This window comes from Tyto alba, unplaced genomic scaffold (genome assembly GCF_018691265.1).
Source record: "Tyto alba isolate M040663 unplaced genomic scaffold, T.alba_DEE_v4.0 Super-Scaffold_13, whole genome shotgun sequence".
In the NCBI taxonomy this organism is placed as follows: domain Eukaryota; kingdom Metazoa; phylum Chordata; class Aves; order Strigiformes; family Tytonidae; genus Tyto; species Tyto alba.
The window spans coordinates 17,918,465-17,943,963 of NW_024881275.1; the positions used below are offsets into that span (position 1 = coordinate 17,918,465).

At 40.9% G+C, this 25,499-nt stretch overlaps 1 protein-coding gene across 1 annotated transcript; it reads right to left on the minus strand.

Annotated features, from left to right (window-relative positions):
• Window positions 1–7,268: 7,268 nt before the first annotated feature.
• On the minus strand, window positions 7,269–15,741 carry TMED7 (transmembrane p24 trafficking protein 7). The gene is made up of 3 exons (XM_042787958.1): window positions 15,448–15,741; window positions 12,626–12,871; window positions 7,269–10,227 (listed from the first exon to the last, which is right to left on the minus strand). Exons 1-3 carry the CDS (start codon window positions 15,601–15,603, stop codon window positions 9,991–9,993), a joined length of 639 nt encoding a protein of 212 aa, XP_042643892.1. The 5' UTR covers window positions 15,604–15,741; the 3' UTR covers window positions 7,269–9,990.
• Between the last annotated feature and the right edge of the window lie 9,758 nt (window positions 15,742–25,499).

Below are 25,499 nucleotides of genomic sequence, written 5' to 3' on the forward strand. Positions count from 1 at the left end.
TTTGTCTGACTGAAGCCCATGCATCCATTATAGATATTCCCATTGGCAATCACTGAAATATGATGCTGTCTCAATAATATGACCATGTGAAGGCGGAAAAAAGAGCAACACTTAATTCAAGAGCTATGCTCCCTCTGTACATTTATTGGATTTCTATTTGCCAGGTTTAGAAACACTAGCAAACCAGAAACTGGGTTTTATTTAATCTTCTGCTGATAGTGAATGGCCTGAAAACATGCTGTACAGATATATCTGAAAAGAGCCCCAGCCCATGCTGGACGTGAATCCTCCAGTGATGTCATTTATTGCTACCACAGCAATCTAACTATGTCAGTAAAAGGAAGATGAGTTTGACATCAACAGACGTCAAGGTGGGCCTGGGAGGGCAAATGACCCAAGAGAATGCAACTTCTGAGCAATATGCTTGGGATATTTAATATGCCGTGTATTCTTCAGGTGTTACCATGAAGCTCTGCAGTGCTTTTCAGGAAACCATGCAGAACCTCCAACCCCAAGACTCATTTGGGAAGAGTTATTTTCCTTATTGTAGAATATCCATTTCAACTTAAGGCACACAAAAGTTTGACGACCGTTTTATAATAAAACTCAGAACTAGACATATGTTCAAAAGTAAGCCTTGCACAAAAATAGATACCCCAGCCTATTAATCTGCACAGCTGGAATGAGCAGCATGTGCTACATGATATGCAGATATGTGATTGGTTTTTAATGATTTTAATGAAAAGAACAGACACAACTGGTTTTGGAAGTAGTCCATGCTAATTCCCCTGCTTCAGTAAATGCAGTGACAGCACTGAGATATTCACTAATTCAAAGAAAAGGGCTAATTTAAAGCATTTCACAGGCTTAGTTCTCCTGATTCCTGTATAATAATGTTCATAAACAGAGTTGTTTAGACAAGGCAAAGAGTTATCATGCATTTCTATTAGCAGTTCTACAGATATTTAACATGACACTGGCTGAGCATCCTTTTTCTCCCAGATCTAGAATCAAGCACACCAGACAGACCCATATTTGCAGTGTCTTCCTTGCAACTCCTCCTCACAACTCCAAATCCACCTCCCAGGTTCTCCTTCTTAAATGTGTTATCACAGAGGCAGGGCCACCATCGCTAATTGGCTTGGCCCCAGCCAGAGGTGGGTCTGGCTTGGAGCTGGGGGAGCTTTGAGAAGCTTCTCACAGGGGGCACCGCTGTAGCCCCCTCCCCCACAGTCAAAACCCCCACCACACACACACAAACTCAACACAATTCCCACAAATACATGGGAGGAATGGAGGGGAAGATACTGCCAAAGTTCACAAAGACATCAGATCATGAAGAGCCTTGTGAAGACAGATGGTGCAGGAGATAGTTATGTGCAAAGGGAAATCAGTCATTTTAATGAACATATTTTATGGAAGTTTAATACTGTCTTATGTTGTGCATCTTGAATCCCAGGCTTCTGCAACAAGGTGATTATGTGTAAATTTCCCCTTTCCTTGTTCATCCAACATTGCTGTTAAAGGCGTTAACCCTAACAACTCAAAGGGACAGTAGAGAGCTGTCAGATGTAGAGCTTCCAAACTTTCCATTTATGCAAGCTTCTTGATTTTAGAAAGTTTTGCTTCACCTTTGAAAGTGCTGACACTGGGCTTCTGTTGGAGCCCCGACTGGTATGATAAATCATGAAGCCCATCAGAGTTCTGGGATTTTTTTCCTCCCAAAAAATAATGCATGAAGCATGAAGACAGAGAATGTAATTGTTAGGGTGCCTTAGCCTGGCACAGAGCAGAGATCAGAGAGCAGGAGCTCCACTTTCACCAAAGGAGGAAAGCTCTAAGTCTCACAACCTTTGTCTCACCCTCAGTCCTTTTCCACTCCACAACCCTATGGATATCCCCACATTCCTTATATTTCTCATCTACCGTGCATTGAGGTTTTTGGCAGTACTCTTCACCTTCCCATTTTTCCAATCTATTCATGGACAGGTATTAGTAAACACTGAAATGATAGCAAGAACAATTTGATGTGTGCCAAAGTAAAAGTAATCCAACTGATGTTTAGTTCAATTCCCTGCTTTGCCATCAGTTTCAGGTGTCATCATCTAAATACTCCGAGGCTCTAGCCCGGTGTGCCTATAACCTAGCTGCCCTCAAGGGTGATCAGGTTCATGATTTGAAAGGTGGAGGACAAGCTCAAGATCCATTAAGGAAAAAAAGGAGGCTGAACCTGGGTGTCTTCACATCTTAGGGTACCCCTGATGTCCAAGGTAGAGTATAAGGTTGGAAAGGTAGGGGTAGTTACTACGTCATGCTTTATTTTGAGAGGCAGATGGTCATACCAGCCCTCTCTCTAAAAGGTGCTCCAGGTAGGCTCTTTTGGTTAGAGGTGGGAACATCCTGGCAGCGCCTAAATCCATGTGTGACTAGCCCTCACTCAGAGCTGGTAGCTAAGAGCTGGTAGAGCTAGTAGCTCATGATAGCAGCAAAGAACTGGAAGCTCCTGACAGTGGAGACCCATAATAATCAGTTACTGAACCTACTTCCCCAACAGGCCCAAATTCTTTGGGGTGAGCTAAGAGAACTTTTGATAGTAAGGCCATGGTCTGTAGCAGTCTATAATGCCTAGCAGGCCTGGGAGAGTTTTAAATCACATGGATTACTTTCTGATTTTGATCTCTAGGGTTTGGAAGCAGAATACGTGATGCAGTTTGCAATAACTGTGCAAAGACCTGGCACAAGTTCCAACTTCTTCTATAGAGAGCCCTTATTTAGTGAAGGTATCTGTTTTCTCACAATTTCCCCTGAGATGTATGCACAGCTTTGGAATGCTGTTGGCCTGCAGAGCTGCCCAAAACTGAACAGTCCCATTTCAGTTACTAACAAATGCACAGACATGCAGATGGGTAGAAAATATAGCTAGGTAGTTCCCTTGTTACAAGGCAGCTTTAAGAGAGAACAGTGTGCAAAATAAGGCTATTGGCACTGCCTCTGGAGGAAAGAAATCTTTTCCTTTAGCTCTGTGATGCATAAAATACTTCAAGTTTGCAGAGAGACATTTTGTTCCCTTGTATATAAAAATGCCCCCAAGACCTCAAAACAACTCTGCTGCCTGTAAATTGCAAGCATCCATTTTTTTACCAGGTGTTCAAACAAAACAAAAGTAATTAAAAAAGAAAAAAAAGGCACCTATATCCTTTGCTGAGAAATGTCTGCAACCTCCACAGCTAAACCAGAATTTATGCTGCTCCCCACTAGGGACTATTTGAAATGTGCTCCTTCCTTACTCTTTGAGAACACAATATGCTTTGGCATGAAGCTATTCTATTTAATTTTTGTAATTAATTGGACTCTATTGTCATGAATTAGTGTTGGGATTTATAGCAAGAAAGTTCAGTCCTACAGAGAGGAGCAGAAGGTAGGAGGCACTGTTTGTGTCTTGGCATTCATGAATAGTGTTGACTTACACTTGCAGATATGTGCCATTCATCCTATTTCTTTATTGCTGTGCATTGTGTACTTTTTCCTTCACTCTCTTCTCCAACCAAGTCCTTAGAAGCAATGCTATTTTATAGCAGTTCTGCATGCACACAAGGTCACGAGAAAATGTTACGGAAACAGGTATCACAGGATCAAACCTACAGAGTGCTACAGGCTTCCAGGACAGCTGTGTTTTCCTCTTCTGTTGACTGTGGTGGGTGTAGGACATTAGCTGCCTACAGACTCAACTTCCAACTCGGAGTTTTACAGTATAGCTACGGGGAGCTTTCTGTTTTTGACTAATCTTACATGTGAGTGTATTAATCTGTAGGAAGTTGTTTTCCAAAAGGAAATTCTGGCAAGATAAAGCTTGATTTTGGTATCTTGGTTCAGACATCTTGTGTGTTCTGTTCCAGTGTATTGTACAGAGTAACAATTTAGGATGGAAACTAAATTGAAATATATAGACTGACATATCACATGCTTTCACTAAAAACATTATTTTCCAGTGCTTTTTAAAGATAATGTTTGTACTTTGAAATGCCATTCTGGGTTTGTATCAGTGGGATTAAAGTCTGGTTTGGTATGAGGCAGAGTATTTCACAGGTCACACGTGGCTGGCAGTAGGTTGTGACATCCTTCCTGTGGAAGCACACCAACCAAACATACATAGCTACAAAATGTGAACCTGAATGGTGCAGGCTGTTTCCAGTGCTGTTGGCAGGCTGTTAACAGGTGCCAGATCCACCCTGCTGTATCGCGTCTAATTTGCTGCACTCTGATCTGGACAGTGCCTCGCAGTGAGATACAGGCCATGAAAATGTCCTGCATTGATAACCACACACAGAGTTATCAGCAGCGAAAGTCAGGAATGTGGTGTTCCTATAAGGATTAGTTTCTGCACTCTGGTAAATCCACAGCACGGATGACTCATCAGCAGAAGACTCTGCGTGTTGAAAAGAGGAGAATGGCAACAAGGCTACAGCACATCCCATGTCACTCCTTTTCCTGCTAGCCCACTGACAAAACAGCCTGTGACGCTAAGAAACTCAAGCCACTAATACACAAGGCAGTCAATTTGCACCAAACTGCTGTGCTGCACACCAGTGATGCTGAACAGAACATGCACACGTGTCCGTGTTCTTGTTGGTGGGCGGGGGAGAAGGGATGAGTGGGTCAAATCAGTCTGCTCAGAAGTATTGCGAAGTAGAATCATGTTATGCTTATGTAAGATCTCACCCTGAGGTTTGTAATATGGATTTCTTAATACAAATAACGAACCTTTCAAGACCTGCTGCTACTGTCAGGTAACCGGTGTATTTCCTAAGCTGAGTCAAGTTGTTGCTTCCCCTCACATCTCACAACACTTACTTGGTCAAGATCAGTAGCATCCTCAGTATGCACACACCGTAACTTTGCTTTTCTGGAACTTGATTTGACAACCATTGAAATCAAGGGAAGGTACGCAGGAGAAGGACTTTGCATCTGTCACATTTAGGGCCTGTGTTAAACTCTTGCTTTCATTTCACGCTGGGGGAGTGCTCCTCCACTGAGCTGTACAGGAAGAAAAGTTTAATCTGCTTTTAATGAACAGAAATCAGGTGATGTTGGAAGACTTGTCACTTCAAGGAACATGCATATGGACTTACTGACAAGCAAAATTAGCACTCATTAGTTATAAATGCATTGTCCTGGTTCAGGCTGGCCTAGAGCTCCCGTTGGTCTGGCAGCGGGAGGAGCTGCAGCACCCTGAGACCCCAGGGGCTCCCCAGGTCCCAGTGCCCTCACCTGTGTGCGGGGGCGGGGGGAGCACAGCTGGAGGGCTGGGCCCCGATTGGCTGATAGTCCATGTCACGTGACATTGTGCTCACTATATAAAGGCAGGAGTGGGCCGGGAGGGGCTCTCACTTCCGGGAGTGTGGCTGTGGGGCCTTGGTGTTGGTGATCGCTGGCCGGGAGCAGGCGGGTGTTGGTTGGCGGGTGGTGAGCAGCTGTATTGTACATCACCCGCTGATACTGCTGTCAGCGTGTTGTTCTGTCACTGTTATTAAACTGTTTTTATCTCAACCCGCGAGTCTCCCTTTGCCCCTCCGATTCCCTCCCCATTCCCAAATGGGGGGGAGGGTGGGTAGGTGAGTGGCTGCGTGGTGTTTAGCTGCTGACCAGGCTCAAATCATGACAGACCTTAGAGATTAACACAGTGGCTGAGAGAAGTAACTCAGTCATGGTAACGAGGATTACTAAAACTTAGTTTTAAATAATCGTTGGCAATAGATCATGCTCTCATTACTGGTGGATTTCTCCATTAGTATGAGTATGGCTTCCTCCTGCAAAGAGCCAAATTAGGCAGAAGGCAAAGGCACAGAATGTTTGCATGTCAAGAATAATGACTAGGAGGCACACTTTGATCACACCTGAAGGTAAACCCACACCTCTCAAGTCAATAGCAATGACTCCAGAGTTGCATTAGATAATGTAAATCTGAGTTCTTGATAATATGCAATAACCTTGCTTTCCTTTAGCAATGCAGAACATAACTATAAGCTGCAAAACCCTACACAATACTTAGGAAACGGGATCTGTATCACACAATAAACTTTACTCATATACCAAGCACAGAACCTCTCCTAGAGTAACCTGGTGTAGTTTAGGAGCTTTCTGCACACTGATGCATTACACCATAACTCCTCCCTGAACTGAAAGGTCTGACTTTAAAAATTTATTTCAGCAATTGTTGCCATTGTGCAAATCATACAAAACCCAGGCTATGGTGCCCCTGCTGCATTTGTGCCCTCAGGCAGCCTGAGAAACTGTTTAAAATGTGTTGCAGTGGTCCAGAGCACATTTCTACTTCCTCCTTGATAAAAGCCTTCATCATCATCATACAAGTCAGGTGATCCGCTGACTCATCTTTTCCCTTTGTCTATTTTATTTATTTATCTATTTGTAAGATGATCAGCTTTCAGAGAAAAAGTGCTTCGGACCACAATTTATCTTAAGCTACTTTCAAATCTTGTGTGCAAGGCACCTGAAAAAACCCCAGACAACTACTTGACCATAACAACAGCACACCACTGAAAGAGGAGAACTTACTCACACTTCTACACAAAAGCTTTTTTTAATCCAAGTACTGTAAATATTCTTGAAAAATTTTGAAGTTACAGCAACCAGCGCAGGAGAAACACAAATAGCAAGAAAAACCCATTTTAGAAGGTGCCCACACAGAGCAATGAAGCCTACTCGTTTTTTAAAAGTTAACTGGTATGTGCTAAGATTCAGTAAGAAGCTACACAATATAAAATACCTCCAATCACACATTTAGTTACTACATATTTGAACTTTTTCTCTCACCATTAGACAACACTAATTGGATGCACCTTTCTAGCTCATCCCACCTTAACCTTGTATCTATAGAATCAATGTGAAAAGATGCAGCAGGTCCCAAAGCCATTCTTGGCATCTGTAATCAAATACTTTGAATTCCACTCCAACAGGAACAGATTTATGAATATTACTGCCTGCACTACTAACGTGCTGATCAAAGAGTCAGTAACCACACTATCTTGCTAAAACTTGAGTTTTTCCAGTCACCTGAAAACACAGCTAATTATGAACAGCAGTGAACCGGTACACTTTGTGATGTACAGCAACAGAAGTACTGATCAAGTATCTGGTGGCAGATTAACTGTAATGTGTTACAATAGAAGTTATCTACTCAAATCATTATTCAAAACTCCTTTGAAGAATGATGCTCCCCACTCCCATGCAAACAAAACAATCAGACTACATTCATATATTAATTTTTATTTTCCCATACAATATTCACAGGGTCTGCTTTTCATCTTAGTCAAACTAAACGTTTTGTTTTTCCCCCACACTAAAACAAGAATTGACATTTCGGGACATTAAAAGAAATTCTGTAAACATAAAACATCCAAGGAATAGCTGAAACCCAGAGCCTTTAGTAAATAAAAACACAGTTATATCCCCTTTAACGCAGGTCGCTTACTTATGTATCACACCATTAACCAAACTATTCTTTTCATGTATCAAAAAGATGCAGCTTTAACAAAAGTCACAATGCATTTCTTCACTCACTGCGTGTTAGCATGTTCTATTATATTCTATTCAGTTATTTTAAAACTATATACAGCTATGTTTTAATGTGTATTTGTGCCATGTTTTTAATAACACAAAAATAAAGGCATTCTTAAGCTACTGCTGCATGTTATGCAGCAGGACACCAGAGGACTGGCTCAGATACCTAACTTCAATGCAAAAGTCAAGTTCACTAAACCTCTGCAGTGGGAGTACTATTGAGCTGAACAGTCCTACTTCACACATTCAGACATTATGAAAGAATAGAAACATGTACGTGGTGGCCAATCATTCTGTTTTACCCCACTGTTTACCAATTTTGTCAGCACACAGAACAACTCAGTGGGGAAAAAACCCAACAGATTTCAGTCTTTGAAACAAATGCTTTTGTTGTGATTAAAGCTACATAAGTAATATTAAAACTCCAGAAGATAATAGCAGACATTATCAAAATTAAATCATGTTTTCATCTGACACTTGCACCCAAGTGTACCGCTTGCCTCATTATTGTGTGCAATGCAGCACAAAAAGTACTGCATATCAGTTGCTGAAACACAAGAATAAAGCATATAGGTACAATCAAGAATTATGTGTGCAGGCACAGATTTGTATCATAAGAAGAAAGCACTAGTTTTTTTATTTTCTAATCTTTGTGAGTCTAACTATTTCTCAGAAGCTTGCATCCCCAAATGGCATTGCCATATTTAAAATTCAGTACAGGATAGGAAAACATGACATATAATGCTGGATTTTACATACATTAAGCCTTTTAATAGCCCTGTAACCTTTTAAATAATTTTTGAGCTGTTTGAGGCTTTTCTTCAGTTTCTAAAAGAGCGGTCATCCAATTCACAACACACTAGGTGCACTTTTGCTTACTTTTTTTAGCCACCACAAGATTTTAAAATCGACTAATCTTAGATCGATTCTCCAGACTGCTCAAGTGTCACCCGTACATGTAATTTCAAATTTTTACTAGAAATAATACAGGCAATTAGTAAAGGGTTTAGTATTCTTTCACCCTTTGCTGATAACTTGTTTAAGGAGCATCTTTTGATTTAGCCAGTAATATATGACAGTTTTTTTCATTTTGGTTTAGTTTGTGTGCACTTAAGAATCGGTCAGTCTACTTATTCCTCCAGAGACATTTGAAAGAGTTTAACCTTATTATGACCAACTCAATTCAAGCTACTTGTATGTACATACATTTACTACCTTCCACATCAAAATAAAACAAGACTTTACAGTACATAAGCTACTAAAGACATGAGCAGTGGAAACAATGTAACTATAACTCTACCAAAAAGATAACCTGAAATATTAAAAACATTTCCTGACCACTAGCAAAAGAGAGTGCCAATTAGATGCACAAGGCCATCATGTATCAGTGCACCACACACAGGAAAGTAAAATATACAGCACTCGTGCAATGCAGTATCAATATCAAATTGGCCTCTTCATAGGAAAATGATTTACTAAAAAGTTTTGTATGTGCCTACCACATCGTATAACCTTGTCCAGTGCTGGTGCTGTGCTGCTTAACAAACCAAGCTACTTCTGGTCTGAAATCCAAAAAGCAGCAGCAGCATATATACGAGTACAGAAACTGTACAGTTTTGGTGACAAAGTTACAAGATTCCCTCTTTTATTGCATCTTTACTAAATAAACTTGGAGATTTGGGTTTTTGAATACAGAAAGTATATTTCCCAAATAGTCTCAGCTTACAATTTGTTTGGTAAGACAAACTCTGTAAAAGAGGAAATGCATTTATTTTAATGTAGAAGAATGTTTAAGCAAACATACTCAAGTATAAAATTTAGGAAATTTTGAAGATGAAGACTTACCAGGCTAATTGAGAATTTGCACCATCATGTAGTGTCAAGCTTGCAACAATTTTACAAATAAGCAAGGGGTACCATTGGATTATTTTTTTAACAGCAAATCAAAACAGTGCACTACAGTTCATCACATCTACTTTTTTATAATTCAATACATTTAGCCTGAAAATGAAAATAAAATAAATTTTTCATTTATATTGTCTCTCATATCAGACACTAGATTGTTGGGTTATTTTAAGTGTTATATTACAGATGGCTAATCTTACTACTGAAAATCAACTCAGTTTGGATTACAGTCAGTAGAAATAAAGAGAGGCTGGTCACCGCCAGATATTTAATACAGAAATCAGAGAACTCTTAAATTCCAAAGAAAGTGTTTTAAAAATATTTCAAATTGTGTGTCCCTTTCATAACTTTTTGGGTTTATTTTGTGATTTTTTTTTAAGGGATGAGGGGAAGACATATTTGAATGTTGCATATATTCAGATCCTTCAGGTACCTAAAATTAATTGGAGGACAGTTAATTTTTACAGATGAGTAGCACACAGTGACCTGAAGCATTACCACTACCAGTTATGACCCAACACGGGTTGTCGTGGTTCTTTTATCCGAGAAGAAGCTTTTGAGGAGAAATACCTGCCCGATACTAACGACCAGAAGAATGATTGCTTCCCCTATTGACCAGTAGGCCACCCTCGTGTTTAAATCCTCTGCTCTGCTGCGGCCCTGCGCTTCTCTCAGGCGGAAGTGAGTCTGATAATCGATGACAGACTTCAAAGCTTCATGAATTGAAACACACGCAGACTCCATCTAGAGAAGCAAACAAATACACACCACTGAATTAAGAACCTTTCTAGTGCTTTTTCTGCAAAGTTTTGTGGTTTCATATTTAAAATTAGGATTCATGCAACTCTGCAAGCTAAGGATTACCTCAGTCCATTGTCAGATTAAAATATTGTAAATGTAGTACAATTTAACTTACATTAATCAAACTCTACACACAGGCATGTGACAGACACACACAGAGGAGTGTAAAACTGCAGATCTAGTAACAAGCTCTGAGAACGACTAAAAAAGTCTTAAATTCATGTATATTTGGGTTCAGAATGAACATTAGAAACACTTTTGAAATGTCAGTGATCCCCCAGTTGTTCATTCCACACATACCAGGAAAATAAGCAGTTGTTTATAACATGTAGATGCACATAGTTATATTAAATGCTTCTGTGTTTCACATTTATGACATTCTTCATTGCATAATTCTCACTCAAGTTGTACAACATCCTAAAATCTGCATTACTGAACTCAACAAGTTCTTTTGGCAAGAGACTCTTCTCTTCGTCATGTACACAAAAAGTGGTTAGAGAAAGGAAAATTCTGTTACCTTTCAGTGCTCCTGAATGCTCCACAACATAACTATGTAACAAATATTTAACAACTCGCCTGGCTTCATTGTCATTTTTCATTTAAAAAAAAATTATTACCAGTTTTCCAAGCCCCAGACCATTTTTAAAGCTTCTTCCACTTTCAGTTTATCTTCTGTAAGTAAAAGTCAGTACTTGTCTCTGTGTTTTGATCACCAAATAATCAACAGATCTTGAAAATGCTTAATTACTTAAAATACTTAGCATAGTCACAATTGATTTTTTCTGCTTTATGTCTTAAAATTACTATTTCCTGAATACAAACAGCACAATCTATTATAAAAAGAAATGTTTAACACCCTGATAGGACCACTCTCAGTTAAGTTTATCTGTGTCTAACCATCTTTTCAAGTTGATGACTTTTAAGACGGGTGTCTCAACAAGTCTAAGATACTATTCTCAACAAAATTCAGGAAGAGCTTTGCAAACTAAGTTCTGCCATTGGTCTCACTGATAAAATTATAGAGCTCTCCTAGTCTGCACAAGGGATTTAAACAAAAAGTCACTCTGGTTTTAGGGATTTACCTTTTTTACTGCCCCTGTGAAAGGCTGCCCAAATTTGGTCATGCTACAAGCCTCAAGAACACTGCAACAATAACCCTCTTACCAAAGACTTGTACTCTGAAAATTAACTTTCACATTTCCCAAATACCTTATTTGTATTGTCTATGCTACAACCCAGTGATAAACTATTTTTAATATATCTTCTGCCACATGCTGCAAAGGTCTGCAGAGATGTAGGACCCAAGAACTGAATGTTCTGCGTTCTCAAAATCTCTCTGCTGATGTCAAGATAAAAAAACAAACCCTGGATGTAACAGAACACAGAGTGAACAGAATGAAGACTGAAGTAAGGAAAAGAGATGGAAAGATACAGGATCAAGAACCAGAATATAAAATAAAGCACAGCAGAAGAGTCACAAGAAGAAAGAGGCAAGAGCTGTAGTTGAATTTACAGCAAGTCATCTATTCATTATACATCTCAGGTACTGCAGACTTATGGGAGCTAAATTTAAGTGAGATTGGCATTTGGGAAGCAGTATTTATAATGTTGAGTGCAGACTAGCAAAATAACGACCATGTCTGGCATTCTTTAGCGGTTGTTTAATGTGAGGTTTGGTGATGGATATGATCTAAGGATATTAGTGGGAATTCACAAAGCAAGTGTTCCAAGGGAAGCTCTGATGGATTTAGGTTAGGCGGAGGTGGTACAGTACTGTAAAATCCTAAGAATATAATAATAATGCTCTGACACTCTGTAGTGTCTTATGAAGGACAAATATCTAAAAGCCAGCTAAATAGGACCGATTTTGTTCATTCGTTTATCCAGTTAGAATTTTCTTCTCCATTTTAAAAATGACCGTTACACGAGAGGTCAACTTATGTCATCCCCCAAAAGAGACTACCATTTTAAATAGAAAAACTATTCTCAAAGTCTCTCCCAAGTCTGGAAATTTTAAAAACCCTGATCTACCGGTATTTACAGTTTGTGAATGCCACACAATCATAGCATTAAAAAGAAGTTCCCTTAAAAAAAAAAAATATAGTGGCCTAGAGTTTAAGTTACTACTCTAATTTTCTCTTAAGCATTTGGAGATTCCTTCCCAGCACTGTTCTGTGTTCTATAAATTCTATCTCAAGAAAAATTACTACTAATAATTCAGATTATTCTAAAAGCTCCAATGCACTGATTTTCAAAAGTGATACAGATATCTAATGCGGCTGAACTTGAAAAAAACATTGCCTCCACCTAACAGCTGCTGTCAAACACAATAGCATTTTACCTGGGTAAGTGCAGTTACCCTGTTCTCACTAGGAAACAGTGGTGGATCTTCTCCAACCTGGAAATCAAAGTACACAGTTTTGTGTGTGAAAGTGGAGAATTCGTTGCTGAAGCAGAATTTGTACGTTCCGTTCCTGGAGGCAGTAAACGTGAAGCTATCATATTGTTTCTTCATCTCTTTGTACAATACAATGCCATCGGGATCCTCCAACCGACAGTCAACATCATAATGACCTCCAGTGATCACCTGAAAACAAAAAGCAAGAAATTTTTTTAACAAAACATATTTACACATTTCTTCTAAACAGTATGATTTGTCAAGTGGCACTGCAAAATTTTTTTCTTCAACGTTTTGAAATATAATGCATTCATTTGAAAATCTTTCAAAGCAAGTCCACAAAACTATTTACTTATGGAAAACACATGGAATGTAATTCAAAATACTTTAGTTACAGCTTATGTAATGTCAACTATATTTTCAATCTGTTTATGAGAGCAATTTCAGTTACTTTGTTATAAATAGGTGTACAACAGAGAAGGATTCGGTAGATGAAACTTGATGGGGCAGCAAAGACTACTGTAACAGCCATTTGATGTATCCACAAGTCCTCCAAGGAATTGGTTCAGCCGGCTGAAATTGCCAACAGGCAGCAAGACCGAGCCTCTCTGTAGGGCCAAAGGAGTGTAACTACCTTGTTAGCCCAAGCTGCTTTAGGCTGCAGAAATGGCGTTCGACCAGTAGAACAGGTATTTCAACCTGGCTTGTCTTCAGGTCTGCTACTGAGCAGAGCAATGTTCCAGGGGTCTGCTGCCTTCCTCCTGCACAGTTAGCCATAGCATTTATTCGCAAAACCAGCGCATCTGGGTAATGCTTACAAGTGACTCGAAACATCACAGGATTGTCTCAAGGTTTTTTTTTTTTTTTTTTTTTTTTTTTTTTTTCAGCCTTTGATTACTGTTGGTCTACAGCACACTGCTCTGTATACTAGCTATCCCACCTCTATAGAAAGACTAACTCATAGGTTAAGTATTCATAACTTGGTGTTCCAATGACAGACTAGTAGTTTTACCCTTAATCCTTGTTGCAAACTTTTTGTTTTTAGGATGAAGCATGCTGACAGAGGAAGAGACTTACATCTGAAGACATGTCTCTTTTATATGTGTGCAGAAACCACTGAAATATTTTAGTATCCGAGTATCTGCACTTCAGTTCACGTAGCATTATTTAAACTCACATCAGTTTGTTTAGGGATCAAGTTATTAAAACAATAACATCAATGGTACAACTGAAATAACAAAGAGATCCGAGCAGCAGTTGCTCTGCAAACAGGAAGTTTTAAAAATACTCGGTTGGCAAGGAACTATCGTCATAGTTTTTCCAAAATGTGATGACAGGATTCAAAGAGAGAAAAAACATTTGTGGATGTCTGGATCTCTGAATGTCCCTCCCCAGGTATCTGCATCTAGTTGGGTTTTTCATACAGAAATGCTTACCTAGTTGGAAGGAGAAACAAGAATAAGGTTTTCTATAATGAAACAATGGTTCATTTTTGAAGCATGATCTCAAATTTCACAGGGGTGTCCTTTTTACTGATTACACAGAAGTCACTCACATTGAAATGGCCAATTTACACATACATGGTAAAGATCTGCCAGAGCTTTAAAGCTCCCCTAGGATTCCTTCCCACAGAGCTTGTTCAAGCCTCCTCTCAGCTCTGAAGACATACTGCCAAAGGACATGCACACAGCACTTCAGTCTATTGGTGGCTGGTCAAATCCAGACTTTCCTTTTAACAATACTACTCTTGTTCTGATCACTGACAGAAGTGACAATGGCAAGCTTATCCATCCAGCAACCTCCAGTGACATCCATTTCAAAACACGGGGGAAAGTACACACAGAGAAGACTTTATGAAATTAAGAGCCATAGAAAAGAAACATTTGAGTAGGGAAAAAGATATCTAAGAACCAGAACATGTAGGACAGAGTAACAAGGATCAATATTTGGCAGCAACATTCCCCAAAATACTAAGAGCGGGACAGCAGCTGGGAAAGAAAAGCAAACACAGGACTTTATTAAGTCGGACCTTAAAAGTACATAGCTCCTTCAAGAGCCCCTACAGGTAACTGTGATTCCCGTCGTCAAGGATGGCTTCTCGCTCCTGCTGCACTGCCAGTGATTTCACCAGCTAAAGTGACCGGCTGAAAGGCTGCAGCCCCGCTGACACACCCAAAGGCACCGAAACTGTCAGAGCCGTTCACTCCATCCACCTCAAACCCGAACAACATGCTCAGTCCCGACGGCTGCGCGTTCAAACTGCTGGAAACCGCAAGAAAAAAAAAAAAAAAAAAAAAAAAAAAAAAAAAAGGAAAACCGCGCAGCCTCGCGTAACACACGCGCGCTAACCACAGCCTTCCGCAGGGCGCGGGCTGCCTGCGCGGTTTATTTCCTGCGGGTCTCCCCTCGCTACAGGCGCAGGGCGCTTGGCCAGCGCTCCACGTCGTCGCCTTCCCACCGCTCGCTGTCCGTCCTCTGACATCAGCAGCAGCACCAGCGCCCCCGGTGACGCCACGCTGCTCGCACGAGTGCGTCACGGCCGCCACCCCGTGCCCCCTCGCCGGGCGGGCGGGCTCGGGGAGTCCCGCGTCCTGTTTCGGGCGGGTCGCAGCGCGGGCACAGCGAAATTTTGTTTTTTTTTTTTTTTTTTTTTTTTTTTTGGGGGGGGGGGGCAGCCTTCCGTGCCCCTCCCCGGCCCTGCACCGAGCCATGCCCCCCGCCCCCCCACCCCCCCCCGCCGCCGCTCTGAGGCCGCCCGCGGCTACCTGGAACTCGAGGGTGCACTTGGTGCCCTGGGCGATCTCCTCGTAGAAGCACTGCTTGGCGTTGTCGGGCAGCTCGAAGGTGATCTCGGAGGCCCGCGCGGCGCAGGCCGCCAGCGCCGCCACCAACCACAGCGGCAGCCGCCCCCGCAGTGGCATGGCTGGGCGCGAGGGGGGGAGCGGGGAGAGGCACCGGAGGGGGAACCGGAGGGGAACGGGCGCGGAGAGCGGCGCGGGGAGGGAGGGAGGGGCGGGCGGCGGCGGCGGCAGCGCCGGCGTGGCGGGGAGGCTGGGCGGTGTGTGGGGGGGGTACGCGATCCGGAAGTACCCGCGCCAAGCTGCGCCGCCCCGCGGGAGCGCTTCCGGGGCAGCCCTGCCGGCGGCGCCGCGGACGTGGTGGGCGGGGACACTGGCCGGGGGCGTGGCCGAGCGGCCAGCGCCGCCGCCCACCCCCCCCACCCGCGGCGAGTTCTGCGTGTGCGTCCGTGGGACGGCCGGTACCGGGGGTGAGGCTGCCGTCGGGGCCCCAGGGGTGCACGGCCTGGAGCTGCAACAGCGGGCTCTTCCCGGCGGACCGCAGTGAGGGGCAAGCTCCGCGCCTCTCCGGCTTCCAGAAGTGGAATAGGCGGGATTGGGTCTGTTCTGCCTCGAAGGTCGCGAAACGTACGGTTTGCTCCGGGGAGATAAAGGACCCGTTAAAGTGCTCGCACCGACCACAGGAATGTTGACTTTGAGTGCCATGCCAGTAAACACTCAGCTGCTTTTACAATGTAAAACATTAAAGAGAAGAAATCAAAGATAACCTCCATCCTTAGGTTCATTTTAAGTCCTGTGGCGTGTCAGTCAGAGTAGGAAAAATAAACAAACCTCACCTCCAATCTCCTTGGCAGGAGAATGAGCTTGTGATGGGGTAGGTCTGACCAATTTTGCTCCTCTGGAAAAGGGACCAACCCCTGTGAAGTACCCAGTGCCAAAAGAGGCACCACACTGCGATGCTACTTTGTGATCCTCCAGGTTCAACAAAGTGGCTCCTGAATTAGTTTGTGGAGCCTGTGACCTCCATTCTCAGCACTGTATGAGGAACCTGGGCCTCTGTTTGAGGACCATGGATGTCACAGGACAGAGGTACCCAAAATCCATACGTTGAAGTCTCTGGTAAATTTGCAGGTGCAGATTAAAGTGAGATGGCAAACACTTTACCAAGTATCCACCCCACCTCTGAGCGAGACATTATCCACCTACTAACCCTCAGATCTTTGCTGTTTTCATTTACAGACACTGGATTTATTTCAGATTGCATTTAAGTGTTAGCTGATAGTTGAGACAGCTCACAAGCAGATTACATATCTGCGCCATAGGAAGCAGCTTCAGCCATTTCACTTAAATCAGTGACTACAGGCTTGTAGGACCTATATGCGTGTGCAGAGCATTCCCAGACATCTTCTCCTTCATGCGGCAAGAAACACATTTCAGGAAGACTCACAACATGATTTTTCACAGCAACTGAAGTGATCCTGTACATCTTACGATTTCCTAATTCACTCTTTCCAGGTATTTTCTCAAAGCTTCACTAAATAGGCACAGTCAAGCTTACTTAAGAAATGACAATTGGAAACCTGTCACCAGATAACCAAACAACAAAACAGCAGGGACAAGATGCCTGGTAAAACCAAGACAAACCTGCAGAGCAGGCAAGAAAGGTGACTGGTGGCACCTTTAGATTAAGAAAAACCCGGAACATGCCCCAATCCCCAACATAAGTCACTAAGAGCAGATGTGACCAATTCCTCTTCTTTTGGATCAAGTACAGAGAGTACAAAACATAATCTGAGTTAAAAAAAAAAAGGAGGTAAACTGCCTGCCAGGAGCTCTCAAGCCTGATCACCTTGGCCCTGGTGATACAGGACGCCAAAGAACGTAAACATCAGCACCGACTACACAGCACCAGCTCCACTGGCCTGTGTGCTTGCAGCTCATCCAGAATAGATTCGTTAAGAACTAATTGTTCTGTATATGTAGCGATAATCACTGATAATATTTAAGAACTATTAGCAACATGAACTGCTTGTGAAAATTAGTATTTTTGAAGCTTGAAACTGGCTTCGTTTGTCCATTTTCTGAACACCCTGATCACAGCGATATCCAATTCCCTAAATGATGTATGGAACTATATATTAATTTGCAACACTAAGGTTCTGAGCATTCCTCTTTCAGAAGAACATGACATATGCCTTTGTACTTGTTGATTTCACTATATTTTTCCTTGAGTTAGTCAGTTAATCATTGGTAATCCTTACAAGGAATAAAAAAATTAATCAGGCTGCTGGTTTTCCAGGTTGCTGGTGCTGCTGTTACTGTTAGCAGATTCTTCCCAGTTTCAATTGTTCTATCTCCATGTGCAGTCATTCTGTTTCTGAAATAAGATTTCATATGTTGTGTTTATCTTACTGTGCAAATAATATTTGAATGTTAAATCCAAAATAAGTTCAATAAATATATGAGTGAGTCATGTGAAGAGTTTTTTTCTTTCCTATTAGATAATCTATTTAATTAGGGTGAGACTCAATTTCAGGTGCTCTTCAGCAGTTATTGCTCAAGACAAATCTTTATTATTTTTTCTCTGTTATGACGGAATATTTGCAAGCAGAATTCTGAATCACAACCTTCCCCAAACATACATGCATAGGTAGCTAATTTTATTAATGTGCTTTTTTACTTTATATATAAAGTTAGAACATAGTTCTCAGTCGAAGACTAGAAAGAACAAGGATTCGTTTTACTGTTGGATTGGTTTGACTTCAAGTTTGTAAATGCATGTTGCCACTTTCTGTCTATGGAAAATTAAGGTTGTCAAACAGCAAGCATTTTTTGTGCAGGTATTAATTAAAACATGCTCTCCTGAAGAATGCTAATGAACCACAGTGGTACAAGCAGTTAATTTCTTCAGAAAAAAACATGGAAGCAGCTGCAGAAGGACGGAAGAAACCTGCGAAGTAGAGGAAACTCAAGGTGTGTATATATCTTCTCTGCTTAGTAGCTGAGAAAAGTTTCAAATCTTTTCTCCAGAGGTAATCAGAGACCTTTTGCCCGTACTAGAGGCTGTAGATATGGATGTCATTTCAGGCAGATAAAATGAGATCTTATGACTGAAATAATATTTCCTGTTATTTGAGCAGTAAAACAGATAAAGCTGTTCTTCACCTTTACAGTCATTTAATATGCAGTCCTCCCTACTGGAGGTTTTGAAAGGTGTCTTCATAAAATTCCTTAGTCTGTGTGGCCATCATACCTTTCCAGAAATCTACTTGTGCATAACAGTTAAGAAAATCCACTTTGTTGTTTTAATTCTCACTTAAAGTACATTCCACAGTATGCTTTATCTCGCTACTCAAACTTGCCTAACATGGTAAAGTACCATTTTAAGTACCTCAGCTTTAAAAACCTTTGCTTTGGGCTTGCTTTGACAGATTTTACACAAATAATAGACCTTGATATCCAAATACTAATGCCTGCTTACTTGCCAGTACAGTGCTCAATTTTTGATAGATTAAAATTACTGAAATAAACCAGTTGGGTTATAATACAAATTAATCTTCCTTCTCACTGTCCTTCATACTTGAAGAAGCAGCCCTGAACAACTCTGGCACCCGTGAAAACACTTGAAAGGCAGTCACGTATACAAACACAGTTTCATCCCACAGTTGCAGTGTGATTTGTGCAAAGTCATGCTGTGGAGGAAGAAATCACCAGACCTTAAAACAGCTTGAATTTATCCTTTCTTTTAAGGTTCAGTGCATTTTCTAACCTCTGCTCTCATGTTTTAAAAACTGAAGTGAACAAGAAATGAGCTTGTTTGCCTCTAAAAAGTCAGTGCACTACTGTCTATGTTCGTGACAGTTAATTACATAAAAGCTGAAGCACATCCCAGGACACCCCAAGAAAGTAACACATTGAAATAAATGTTTTAGAGGAAAAACAAAGTTAGCTACACCCCAAATTAAGCATTTACTGTATTTCCATATGTATGGCTTCACAGAGGAAGAGGTTGAGAGCTGCTGCAGTACAAGGAGCTGGCCATCATGAAATCAGAAGACGGGAGATTATTGGGAAAGCTGTGACCCTTGTTACCTTCTGAAATACCCCACACGCACCCTTGCAGAGTCTCAAGTCTTATTGACAAGAAATTGTGAACTGTATTCAGGAAAACATAGTACTTTGATTTTTAACTTTTTTTTTTTATTATTTTAATAAATTTGTAAATAAGAAGTTCAAATGGATGAGAATTTGATTCAGATTATCAGTTCCCCAGGTCTTGTCTTTTTCCCTTTCCCTTTCCCTTTCCCTTTCCCTTTCCCTTTCCCTTTCCCTTTCCCTTTCCCTTTCCCTTTCCCTTTCCCCTTCCCTTTCCCTTCCCTGCTCCGCGGCCCCGAGCCCAGCCCTCTGCAGACACGGACCTTCCTACACAAGAGGGAGCTCTTGGTCACAACAACTTCCTTTCGCTCGCTCCTCTCAACTTTTGTTGGAAGTCTATTCCGTGCTTAAGCCTTCCTTACTTTCAGATTGGCTCCTTCAATTCAGTGATAAAGGGATATTGGAAAGACAAAAAAAAAAAAAAAAAAAAAAAAAAAAAAAGTGACAATCCCGGCCATACATAGTGTAGACATAACTCAACGGAATGGGTTACAACACCCAGTGAAAACCATGCCCAGGCCTCCCCATATGTAACATATAGAGATCTCCACCAGTGAGGCTTACAAGCACCCGTGTCCTCAGCAGGGAGCTGCAAAAGCTTGTCCATGGGAAATGAAGAAATGTCGCCCCATGGGGAGTGTTGGTGTGTTCTGCCACCCGTGGCAAACGTGGCCCGCTCTCGGCAATAGGCAGGAATTCACCTCCGGTTAACATTCACAGCTCCCAGTCCTCTCCGGGGACTGGTGCTCACACCAGCCCTGTTACACAGTGTGTAGCTCTGTGTTGAGGCATTAGGGACCATCCCCATTAACTAAATTTCTTTTAGGACTAGGAGGGCTCAGGATGTGTGAACAGCCGGGTCCTGTCTGTTCTCTGTCTGAATATGGACTTCTGTGTGAAGAGGAAAGGTCTAGGGAAGGGCTGAAAAACCTCAGGGAGAGACAGATGATGAACAATTGGCTGCACTGAAGTAGATAGGAGCCCCAGACGATGTCCTGGACAGATTTTAAGCGAAGAATCTGAAGAACCCAGGCATCCTTTCCATGGCACTTCTCCCAGTGGCTCATCTTTTGTTTTGTTTTTTCCCCCAGTCATGGCTGAATTTTGGCAATGCTGTTACATTTACCTAGTGAAAGAAAAATTTGTTCTTTCGTATGTGCACTTTTATCTACTGACATTTAAGGTAGTTACAACATGTTATAAAGCACTTAATGAAAATAGTCCACTCTTTACAACTATATGTAGTTGGTCTAATAAAAGATGTAATTATTTTTACAGAAACTGTTTCAATTAAGGCATTTTAAACAATTTTGTGGCTTCATAAGTAATGGACAGGTTTTAAAAGACCAAGAATGCCTTTATGCAAAACAATTCTATATATTTTTTTTTTGTTATTGTCGTGGTTTGAACCTGGTTGGCAACCAAACACCATTCAGTCACCCTCTCCCCCTTCTCTTCCGGCAATAAGAAGGGACAGAGAGCCAGGCTTGGGGTTCAAGATATGACCAGGATGGGAAAATCACCCTTTATGGTCATGAGCAAAAGGCAGACTTGTTAGGGGAAGAAAAAAACAACATACGTTTATTACAGACAACACAGAGTAGGACAGTGAGAAGCATTGCCACATCTTGAGAACACCTTCCCCCCACCCCTCCCTTCTTCCCGGGCTCAGCTCTGCTCCCGATATCTCTACCTCCTCCCCCAGTGGCGCAGGGGCAGGGAATGGGGGTGCAGCCAGTGCTGACACTTCTTCCATCTTCAGTGGGGGGAGCTTCTGGAACTTCTTCTCCCTGCTCCATCGTGGTCCCCCTCTCACAGGAGACAATCCTCCACAAACTTTCTTTGACATGAGTCCCTCCCACGAACCGCAGCGTTACTCACACTGCTCCTAAATGGTTCTTCTCTATTCATAAGAAACCCAGCTGTTCATGCTCATGCTGTAGTTATGCACTGAAAAATGAATAAGTTGGTCTGTTACCTTCTGTAATGTTATAATTATTGCTTATAAGCAGACATCAAGTGGACAAATAAAGCCTTTAGCATGACTGGCTCTCTGATAAATATGCTACTCTTCATATTTCCTGAGGGAAGGAGTACAAAATTTCACGTAAGTGAATAAGGATACCTATCTGGTACATTCTCTGGCTACCTAAGTGTACTCTGTTGATTCAAAACCCATCTGTCTTAATCCTGGGTAAAAAAACACAAGATACTGAATATTTAAAAGACACTAGATAAGCAGTAGCGTTTTAAGTATCATCAGTATTTTAAGCCAAAGGGAATTTACGTGTTTCATCTTAGACATAACCAGCACAGCAACAGCATTGTTAATATCTTGGAAAGCAAAATAATCAGGTATGCTGTGAAACAGCTGGTGTTTTCTTTTTTGGCTTTTCTCATTTGTTCTGTACGCTTTGTTGCTTTTAAGACATTTGATATACTGGTACATTCAGGTATGCTTTCAGAAAACAGAAGCATCTCGAAAAGCAATATATTTTCGAGGTGTTTAAAAAAAGGAGTCTGAGGCTGGAAGTGGCAATTTGTAACAGATTAAGTCTAGGTAAAGATCATCCATTAAATAAATCCAGGAAAAATCCCATGTAGCAGTGTCACGTGAAGATAACAGAGAAGAGAGAATCAGACGTGTTGCTCAAGGTGGAATAAGAATGGGAAAAACAAGATTGAGGGGAAAAGCAAGCATATTAGATGGGATTGAAAATAAGGAGAATAAGCTGCTACCCTGGAGCTCATAGCTGTTATAAAATTGCCTTGCCATTCTGCAGAACAAGATACAAACACGTGAATGTACATTTTGGGACTTACAGTTAGATGAAGAAACATAGGAACTCTTTATAGTCCTAATTCTTCTATTTTTAGCAAAAGAAGCAAAGGGTCTGTGAAGTGCATATTGCAGGAAAAGTCATGATTATACAATTTTTATATTGATTCATCAAAGCATTCAACAAAAATAGCTGGCAGGTGAAGACTGGCTAGAATGCTCAGAACTTGGGTGATAGTTGATGACATCTTCTAACTGATAGACAGGAGGGGTTGTCTACCATTGTCACTAAAAAAAAAGAGAGAGGGATACATTCTGAATAGTTACACAAAATGCTTCACAAATATTATGCTGACACAAGTGTGTCCAAAAAATCTTGTTTCTAAAACATGCCTCAGTTCGTAGTCTTGCACAAAGACATTACAGGTGCTGACTTCTGGAAGTGGTAACAAGAAAAGTGGAAAAGCAGTAGGAAAATCCACAAAATTATATGGCCTCTTACAAGTCCCCAAAAAAGATGAATAACATACTGACTATTTTAGAGCACAGAGCAACCTTGGATTTCACGTGATGAAATTGTGGTCATGACAGAAAATAAACTCATGAAACTTGTTACTTTTTCAGAACAGAAAGATCTGTGTGCACGCACCATTTCATTCACTCATTTGTATAGACAAAAATGAAGGATTAATTAATTAATAGGCAAGAGGTACAAGAATAAAGTATGCCTCCCTGAGTTGTTCCACAACTAGTCCACATAAAGTGACACAGATACAGAAATACAAGAATGATTTTATCTGCATCTAAATCCGAAGTCTAATTTGATGAAAATTTCAGAGAATGTGCTAGGACAAGACTGATAATGAAGATCCTCTGCCCAGAACACAGTCTTTCAGAAAATGGTTCTCTTTACTACAAATTGGCTCAGACTAGAAGCCTCTAAAAAAGAGCCTTACCACTGACACACAGAGCTTTTTCAGTGCAGATTACTCAAGACTTTGGGCTGGGAGCCTGGAGACTAAGTTGAACAAAAGCCTGTCTGCTTGAGAACGATTTATTGCCAGCAACCTCTGTGCCACCATGGCAAAGCTTTGCCAGCCACACGAGGAAGAAGAGAATCCAAGAGGAAACTTGGCTTTGTACCTATTGCAGCCTTAGTCATCCTTTTTGAACAGCATTCAGCTGTCAGCCATGTGGAAGACAAACACCTGCAAGGAAGTATAGAAACAGCTGGTGTCAGAGGTGATATTGCAACCAGCATCAGCTGTGATCTTTACCAAATTCTGCTGCTCTGCTAGATGAAAACAGTCATGCAAGTCCTGTCATAAAAATTAATGCATTGGGATCAATGAGGGCATCCAACAGGCAGCCGGGGGAAAATTTTCTTTGAAAGAAAGAATGAACAAGAATGATGCCATGTTTTTATGACTTATCATTGTTGTTGCAGTTCTTTATTGTATTGTGGGCATAGGGAAATAGTAACACTGATGGACAATAAAACCTACTCACTTTCTTCCTCTTAAGGCTTCTATTCCAGACTCATACTATCTGTTTCAACATCCTGTAATTTTTCTGGCAGTCATCCCATCTGGCCCTTGAAAAGATATTTTCAAAGTATTTGCTTAGATAATGCACCTAAACTTGAATTTATTGTTTGTCTTTATAAGGGGTACTATAAAGGCTGTGGGACCTATCACAATGATGTAAAACAGGTAGCTATCATTAGGTTAATAGATGACTAGGGTTTATAGCAGTACTGACTGTGAAACCAGAGAGAACTCCAATGCTTGTGTTTTGAATTACATATTGAAAGCTTTGATGGTGGCTGATTAGAAAGATTATATACTTGTATCAATTTGCAAAATTAAATGTGTACCCATGACTGTCTTGAAAAGATTCTTCCAGTGACTTCTGGAAGCTCACAAGTTCTTTCAGTGCAGAGTTAATCTGTTTTATTAAAGTGGCAAACAGATACGCTGACAAACCTGTCTATCTGGTGAGATACGTATGATACAGGTGTTTTAAAGCAGAGAGAGGAGAATTTTAAAGTGGCTGTGGGAGGGAAGCAAGACCAAGAATATAAGGGTTTGCTTATGGGCAGAAGAAGAAAGGTTAAGACACTACTGAAGATGAATGAGAAGTTGTAGCAAAAATCAGTCAGTTAGGACAGGTATTTATTCTACCTTCTTGAGCGCTTGTAGATCTTCTTGGTGCCAGGAACTACAGTTTTCAATTTTTCAACTTTTTTTTACAACTTGTGACACTGTTATACATTCTCAGTACAAAAATAAAACAGACTGAAAGCTGATTGTGGTCCAAAAGTATGTCATAATTAAAGTTGTATATAGAAATAAAACCCAAGATTCTGCCTTAATGTTATAATATGTTTTTAATTTGCTTAATATCTTAACAAGGTACAGACAGGATTTTGACAATGGCCTTTTCTACATTAGGTGAGACAGAAAGCTGACATGAAGAAACACTGCAGAGAAAATAAAGTGTTTAAAAGGATTCAGAGGCTTAATTTAGAATACTGATTCCATTCTTGAAAGTCACATAAGCCTGAATTTTAATTCTAGAAGACTTTAAAAATTGTACCTGTTTTTACATTGCAAAATACTGATGTTGATACTAATGAACTTTGTCGAATGAGGCTGTATAGATGTTGCAACGAGTTCATGATTTTTTCTGGAAATTAGATGCTCAACGTATATATTCTGTTCATTTATCTAAGTTAGAATTTCTGTATCTTGTTTGGCATTCTTACTAACTAGTGAAGACTTTAAATTGTAGGGAGGGCTGCATCTGCAAAAACTATAGTAATCTTCATTACTGCAGTCTGAAAGTCTGGATACCAATACATATGGTTCTGGTGACAAAAAGAATAGGTAGTTTCTTTCATTCACAGATACCTTTTGTCTTTGTACATTTTTAATACACTAGAGGTTGCAAAAATGGGAGAACATGAGAAAATAAAAATACTGTTTCCTTTCTGGAATAGTAGGCATGTCATGTACTTGCATTCTTGAAGAAACTTTGGGCTTCAATAAGCAATAAAAATAAAGCCGAGACTCTGAATAATATT